The following is a 7897-nucleotide window of genomic DNA, read 5'->3' on the forward strand; positions in this document are numbered from 1 at the left end:
AACGTCCCCGCTTTAAACATTTCCTCGGAGTTTCTGCCTCGGGTGCCGCTGCCGGGACGCGAGTTCCCCCTCACGCTGCCCCAGAGAATCCCGCTCGGGGTCACTACGGTCCGAAATCCCGAAATTAGGGTCAGGCAAATAGGAAGAGTCGAAGGTGTGTGTCAGCCCCGCGGGAGCCAGCAGCCGGACAAGAGCGTGTTGTCTGTCCAGGCTGAAGGAGAAGGTTGTTCTGCCGGTGAGGCTGTTTACACAAAACACAAAGCAATTGAGGCCACCGCTGATTTCTTTTCCCTGAGGTCAGATTGTTTCTACTCAACGATACCGGAAACATTAAGGAGTGGATCGACAAGGGAAGGCAGTCATGGGCTCCTGAACGCCAGGCTGGCACCCGCAGGGTGACTGCAGCTGCTGACCTGCACCACGTCCCGCACGCTGCTCCCCGCAAATCCCCGCTGGCAAGAGGGAGAGACAAGCATTTAGTGAAATGTTTCTGGCCGATCTCTGCTCTGCTACCCCCACCCGACCTGCCCGAGGAGCCGGGAACCTCCTTCCCCACCAGGAGTGTGAGCGATGCCTCCCTGTCCAGAGCTGCTCTGGTTGGTGAGCAGGGAGCAGCAACCACATCCCCACTCAGCCCTGCACCCCTCGGAGCATGTGAGGGGCTTGGGCCCAGCTGAACAAGCAGCACTGGCTGAACACCATGTCCAGCACCTCTGCCTGCTGCTGGGGCACCAGGTGCCGCTGAGCCCAAAGGCCAGCGCTGACAGGCCACAGGCACATGGGCCACTCTTGGGCTGTAGGATGCAACATGGTTTGACTCAGCCCTGTTAAACAACGCTCTTTGTTCAGGTGAGCCTTGCCCAGAACCTTCTCAGCATGGCCACAAAGGGGAGAATGCTGCCCAAGGCCCTCTAGGTTGATTCTGTGTCTGCCCCCACACAGGGGTCCCTGCCAGGGGTCCCATGCACTGCCCAGCCCCAGGAACACAGCCCAGGCTGGCAGGGAGCCCCAGCTCTCCAACAAGAGACACAGAGCCAGGCAGGGATCTCAGCTGGGTCCCTGGCAGGCTCATGTCTCCTTATCAAGGGCTTCCATCGTGAAACAAGATGCCTTGGAAGATCCCAGAGGAGCAGGGGAGTATTCCAGTCCAATGAGGCCCCTGCAGACAGGAGAGGAAATTAGGGGTGAAGTTTGCTCCAAGTGCTGCCATCCCACACCTCCCTTTGTGAGTGATCTGAGAAATTCCCTAAATGATCCCTCCAAATGCCACTCCACAGCAGAACTTGGTAGGGAGGTGGCAGCTCGGGCAGGGGAACAGGTCCTCTCCTGAGCTGGCCAGGAACCCAATCTGCAGCCAGCTTGGCCTGAAAGCAGTAGGCTCATGTTCCACAATCAGGAGCCCACTGCAGCTCCCCTGCCTTATCAGGGTGACATTTCTGGGCTGCAGGTGCCAGTGCCAGGCTTCACTTTGAGGAACCGCCACAATCAGGGAACATAACCCCATTTCTCGCCTGCATTTGGCTGCCAGAAAGAGAACAGGGGCCTATGTAATCGCTCTCCTCAGAATTAGATCGTGAATCAAAGCCCTGCTCAGCTCCAGGCTCCACCAAGCCCTGCCAGGAACTGTCTGTGTGATCCCAGAGCTTGGGGCAGGAGCACAGAGGGGCCAGGATGGGTCTGGATGAAGGGGATGCAGCACAGCTGGGCATGCACAGCACAGGCTGCCTGTCCCAGGAGAGCTCCAGGGACACCCAGGGCTTGTTTCACTGTTGGCTTCACCACCCCACACCCGTGGGACCTTCTGGGTCTCTCATGTGAGTTCAGGGAGGAGGAGAGGCACCCAAACCTCAGCTGGGGCTGTAACCCTGGGCAGATCACTGCAGAGGATTTCCTCAGCCCAGAGGCACAGATGGGACCCACCTGCACGTTTATCCCGACATATAAAGTTATCAAACTGAAACAGCTCTTGCTCCTAAGCAGCTGCATTGAGGAAAATCTTTCTCAGAATCTTTTCTCCTTCACCAGCAGGATCCAAGTGTGCCCAGCCTGATAGAGCCTTATCTTGGCACCAGCCCCTCTGAGCTCTGCCTCACCCTGCCCAGAGAGCCCTAATCACCACAGCCAGACGTGGCAAGGGCCTCTGAGGGGCCACAGGCTGGAGGAAGGGGTTGTACCAGCCATCCCTAGCCCCCCAAAACCACCTCCTCCAGCAGGGCCGTGTGCCTGGGCTGGACAGCAACTCCTCAGAGGGACATCTGCTCCCTGCAGGGGGGCAGCAGCAGCTCTGCCACTCCCAGGACTCATCCCAGCCTCAGCAGTGGCACCATGGCCTCAGCAGTCCCATCTCAGCCTCAGCAGTGGCACCTCAGCCCCAGCAGTGCCATTTCAGCCTCAGCAGTGACATCTCAGCCTCAGCAGTGGCACCTCAGCCTCAGCAGTGCCATCTCAGCCTCAGCAGTCCCATCTCAGCCTCAGCAGTGGCACCTCAGCCCCAGCAGTGCCATCCCAGCCTCAGCAGTGACATCTCAGCCTCAGCGGTGGCACCTCAGCCCCAGCAGTGCCATCCCAGCCTCAGCAGTGACATCTCAGCCTCAGCGGTGGCACCTCAGCCCCAGCAGTGCCATCCCAGCCTCAGCAGTGACATCTCAGCCTCAGCGGTGGCACCTCAGCCCCAGCAGTGCCATCCCAGCCTCAGCAGTGACATCTCAGCCTCAGCGGTGGCACCTCAGCCCCAGCAGTGCCATCCCAGCCTCAGCAGTGACATCTCAGCCTCAGCGGTGGCACCTCAGCCCCAGCAGTGCCATCCCAGCCTCAGCAGTGACATCTCAGCCTCAGCGGTGGCACCTCAGCCCCAGCAGTGCCATCCCAGCCTCAGCAGTGACATCTCAGCCTCAGCGGTGGCACCTCAGCCCCAGCAGTGCCATCCCAGCCTCAGCAGTGACATCTCAGCCTCAGCGGTGGCACCTCAGCCCCAGCAGTGCCATCCCAGCCTCAGCAGTGACATCTCAGCCTCAGCAGTGCCATCTCAGCCCAGGGAATTTGGTCCCACAGGCTCCTCACAGGCACTGCTGGATGTGGCCTCTGGTAACCAGCCCAGAGGGTGTGGAAAAGGAATTTTACACAATGTCCACACTGCAGAGGGGACGTACTCTTCCTCCTCTTCCCCCCACCCTCACTGAGTAAGCAACTAAATAGGAAGCTGAAAAAGAGAAGGGAATTGCTGCCAGGAGTGGCTTGGAATGAAAAGCTGGTTTGGGGCTTATCTAATGTCACATCAGCCATTTCCTAAGAAGGGAGCGAATTTAATTAAGAACACAGACTCCCTCAAGGACAGCCAGGTTACACAGAGCACTCCCAGCCTGGAACACAGAGCTGGGAGGTCGGGATTGTGCACACAGGCAGTGAGAACAGACACTGCAGCCTGGCTGCTGAAGGGATCAGACTGTTTGGGATGAAATGCAGACACCTGCAGGCACAGCACCCTGCTCCCTGCAGGGCTGCAAGAGCAGCAGGGCAGCCAGAGCCACCACAGAGGGAAGGAGCAATGCAGGTGCCAGATCTTGGACATGGAAACAAACCCAGACTGGGAGCATAAAAATGTCACAGATATCTTTTACGAGAAATCCTTTCCTTAGGATTTTTCCTCCTGAGAAGCTGAGAGGCCTTAGGAACAAAATGTAAACAATGGTTATCTGCTGCTGTGGAATGCAACAGGTGCATCTGTGATTGGTCTCATGTGGTTGTTTCTAATTAATGGCCAATCACAGTCAGCTGGCTCGGACTCTCTGTCCAAGCCACAAGCCTTTGTTACCATTCTTTCTTTTTCTATTCTTAGCCAGCCTTCTGATGAAATCCTTTCTTCTATTCTTTTAGTATAGTTTTAATATAATATATATCATAAAATCCTTCTGAAACATGGAGTCAGATCCTCATCTCTTCCCTCATCCTAAGACTCCTGTGAACACAGTCACATAAAAATCCTACACAGAGACTTTGGTGGCTGCAGACACAGAGGGAGGACCCCTGATCAAGCCTGTGCCAGCTGTGGGGACATGGCACATGCCACAGCACAGCCTGTGCTGCTGGGTTTGCTCAGCACCATCAGTGGCAGGACCATGACAGAGCTCCCAGGGGTGATGGTCCTCAGAAAGAACCCAACCAGCCCATTGTGAGCACTGCTGGTGCCTTTGCTCAGCTCACAAGTGCTGGCACTCAGGAATTCCTGCACAGCACTGCTGAGCCTGGCACAGAGAGGAAGCCTGGGCTCCAGAGCAAGGTGCCCACACCAGGGCAGCACATCCAACCAGGTCCAGCTCAACAGGCTCCTGCTACAGAACGAATTTTCACATTTCACAGACTGCAGCATGTCACCTCCACTGAGAACTCCTCAACGCTGACAGCAGCTGGCAGGAGCAGGTGAGCCAGTGCCAGGCTGTCCCCAAGGGCAGGGAAGGACAGACAGGGGCAGCCTGTGGGGTGCAAGTGCCATCTGCTCTGCTGCACCCCCAGACTGACCCGAGGTCACTCCAGCACTGTCCCCAACCTCTGACAATGATCAGGGAAAGGTGACCCTGCCCCAGCACAGCCATCTGCTTCTCCAGGGCTCACAGGGCCAGCAACTGCACCTGGCCACAATTTCAGACAAGTTATCACAATTTCTGACTTTGCTGTCACCTAAAGCTGAGTCATCCCTCTCCCAGCCACAGTGGTAGAGAGCTTACCCCATCACCTCTGCACAAACCCAGGGGCTTCCAGCAGGCTGCACATGCAAATTTAAAGTAAATGTTGTCCTGAGAAGGGCAGGAAGGGTCCCCTTCTCCTTTCTTTTTGTGCTGTTTCCCACCCTGGAACCACTGGATTTCCCTGGGGCACACAGGAAATATGACTGAAGGGCAAAAATCTGGTACAGTGCTCTGTCTCTGATGGAAAAATAAAGATAGATGAAAACAGCCGGGCTGCTCTATAAATACATCTCATTTTAATCACCTGAAATTAGTTCCCTGGCTTCCCCCAGCCTGCCTGGCAGCAAGTGCATTTCCTTCTGCCACTGAGGGCTTCCACAGCCAGTCCCCTGCTCCTGCCTCATCCCCTGGCACTGCAGCAGGGCTGCAGGACCCAGGCACGTGTGGCTGGCAGGGACACAGGGGAGGCCAAGCTTGAGCCCAGCTGGGGCTGCTTGGAGGCCATCCCAGGCACAGGGAGCAGCAGCAAGTCCAGTTCCACTTCTGAGTGGTCCCTCCCAGAACTGCCTAGAGCAGCTTCAGCCTCTTGAACACATCAACAGGGAGAACAGACAGACAGAGGAGCTCTAAGTCTTTGGAAGGGTTCTCAGACTCATCTTGCCCCGAGAAATCCCGAGATGCAGCTACTTGCAGTCACAGCTTGAGGCCAGGCCCAGAGAGGAAGGCTTGGCAAGGGAGAGCCCAGACTGCAGCAGGGAAGGGGAGGAGGAGGCTGCTCTCAGAAGAACTTGACTCCTCGGCCATCATCCAGCGTGATAATCTCAGCCTTGTGCTCCTGCTGCAGGGCCTGCAGGGCACGGAGCAGCGTGGCCTCATCCAAGCCATGAAACTCTAGGGAAGGACAGAGATCCCATCAACAGGAAGGGAAAATGACAATAACATAAGCAGAAATACAAAAACAACATAAACCGAATAGAAATAACAAAAATAACACCACGAAACAAAGTGGTTTGTGAGGAGACTGGGGGCAGCAATGCTGAGGGCTCTCAGAGCACCATAACTCTACAGCAAATCCAGAGGGATGGACACACTGACAGACTCATCATCTCTGCTGAGGAAACACAGCCTAGGGGTTAGCAGGCAGCAGGGATGAGCCACAGCAACCTGCAAGGCAGAGCCTTGGCTTGAAAGCAAAACACCCCTCACCACAGCAGATAAAAATGTTGGGCAGTGAGGAAGGGAAAATGCCTCATCCAAGCCATGAAACTCTAGAGGACAAAGATCCCCATCAACAGGATGGAAAAAATAACATCAGGAAACAAACAGGCTTGTGCAGGGACTGGGGGCAGCAATGCTGAGGGCTCTCAGAGCACCATAACACATAAATAACATAGCAAATCCAGAGGGATGGACACACTGACAGACTCATCATCTCTGCTCAGGGAACAGAGCCCAGAGGTCAGCAGGGATGAGCCACAGCAGCCTGCAAGGCAGAGCTGGGGCTGGGCTTGACAACAAAACACCCCTCACCACAGCAGATGAAATGCTGGGCACTGGGGAGGGGAAAATGCAATTACAGAGGGGAATGTTCCTGCAAAGTGATAAAGGCTTTGGAGCAGCATGTGCCAGTGGTGGGAAAGGGTGAGTTTGCACCTGAGATTTCAGAATATTTAATCTACAGAACTGCAATCTGACAATCAGCTGTTTACATGCTCCAGTCCAGTGTCCTGCTCCAGAACACGAGCCCCAGCTTTACCTTCATTCTCTGTATCATCTCCACTGACCAGCTCATACAGCGTGAACACAGAGTTGGTCAGGCCATTCTTGGACACCTGGAAACACAAAGGCAAAGCAGCAAATTTCATCCACGTGGCTGAACATCCCTGTGCAAACCTCTCACACATCCTGGAGAGTGCAAGCAGTGCTCTTTCCCAAGTGGCTGCCAGGACCCCCCATCCTCATGGACACAGCCTGGTCGGGGTGTGCTCTCACCCACTGATAGATGAGCTTTCCCCATTCTTCTGGTCTCTTCCACATGATCAGGAAGCTGGTTTTGTTCTTATCCAACCATTCCAGGTTCCCTAGAAGCAAGAGGGAATAGGGATTGAGGCACAGAAGTCAGAAATAAGGATTGTGAAAAATGTGTATTTTATGATTGGCTTTTGGCAAATATTCAAATGAATATTATATGTGTTGTGTTAGAAAGTGATGCTGTATTAATTCTCTTAAGTAGTGTGTTAAATATAGTTTTAGGTTATAAAAAATGTTAAAATAGAAACTGTGCCATGTAGGATACTTTTTTAAAGAAAGGAACGAGGTATTCCCACTGACATAGCAGCCACAGGACACCTGAATCTTTCAGAGAAAGAGAATTTATTGCTCCATTAGCAGAAGAAATGAACTTCTTCCTGCCTTGAAGGCACCTTAGGATTCAGAGGAAGAAGTTGACACTGACCAGAGAGAATCCTGTGTTTGAATGGAATTTATGCATCATGGATGAGGTGTATGAATATGCAACAGGCTGTTGCTTTTAAGGGTTAATCCTCTGTTAACGTGGGTCCTTTTTTGGGCTTATTTTGCCCAGAAAAGGTACCCAGACTGTCCATAACTCTTTGTTTCTATTGTCTCATATTGTCCTAATCCAAACTGTCCAAATTATTATTACTCTAATTGCATTACTACTTTTATAACCATTTTATTACTCTTAAACTTTTAAAATTTCAAAACCAAGCGACTGGCGTTTTTCACAGGATCAAACATGCAGATTTCGGGACATGTGCCAGACACTGCACCCGGAGGCAGCCTCACAGACCAGCCCTGCCCTACACATTGAATGTACTGAATAATGTTGTGGCTATAGAACAATATTCAATGTGCGATTTCTCTGTCTGCCCTCCCTTCCCTGCACAGTTAATCCCGGCTCGGGCAGGCGGGATCACAGCCCACACCCACGGGACGGAGCGGCGCGGTGGCTGCGCGGGTCGGGACGGACGGACAGACGGACAGACGGACAGACGGACAGACGCACCGTTCTTGCGCAGCTCCTCCAGCACCACCTGGATGGATTCCAGCGGCAGCTTCCCTGGTTGCGGGTTAAGGAGGCGTTGGCGGAGGCGGGAGGCAGGGGCTGGGGGAGGCACCGGCAGCACCGGAGCACCGGCAGCACCGGCAGCACCGGGAGCACAAAGGATACGCTGGAGCCGGTGGTTGGCGAA

The 7897-nt window shown here is 54.2% G+C and overlaps 2 protein-coding genes across 2 annotated transcripts in view; both read right to left on the minus strand.

The window, feature by feature from the left end:
* The window catches only part of WNK4 (WNK lysine deficient protein kinase 4), a 13166-nt gene extending 12386 nt beyond the window's left edge, over nucleotides 1-780 (minus strand). The window contains exons 1-2 of the mRNA XM_031064125.1: nucleotides 689-780; nucleotides 38-241 (exon numbers count right to left, since the gene is read on the minus strand). Of these exons, the coding sequence (XP_030919985.1) occupies nucleotides 38-241; nucleotides 689-780 (296 nt within the window). The remainder of the gene's footprint in view (nucleotides 1-37; nucleotides 242-688) is intronic.
* Nucleotides 781-4956: 4176 nt separating this feature from the next.
* Nucleotides 4957-7891, minus strand: VPS25 (vacuolar protein sorting 25 homolog). Its single transcript, XM_005429616.2, has 5 exons — nucleotides 7876-7891; nucleotides 7711-7764; nucleotides 6675-6763; nucleotides 6439-6514; nucleotides 4957-5573 (listed from the first exon to the last, which is right to left on the minus strand). The coding sequence occupies exons 3-5, from the start codon at nucleotides 6717-6719 to the stop codon at nucleotides 5461-5463; spliced, it is 234 nt and encodes a 77-aa protein (XP_005429673.2). The 5' UTR covers nucleotides 6720-6763; nucleotides 7711-7764; nucleotides 7876-7891; the 3' UTR covers nucleotides 4957-5460.
* Between the last annotated feature and the right edge of the window lie 6 nt (nucleotides 7892-7897).

The sequence above is a fragment of the Geospiza fortis genome, unplaced genomic scaffold, assembly GCF_000277835.1.
Source record: "Geospiza fortis unplaced genomic scaffold, GeoFor_1.0 scaffold324, whole genome shotgun sequence".
Classification (NCBI taxonomy): domain Eukaryota; kingdom Metazoa; phylum Chordata; class Aves; order Passeriformes; family Thraupidae; genus Geospiza; species Geospiza fortis.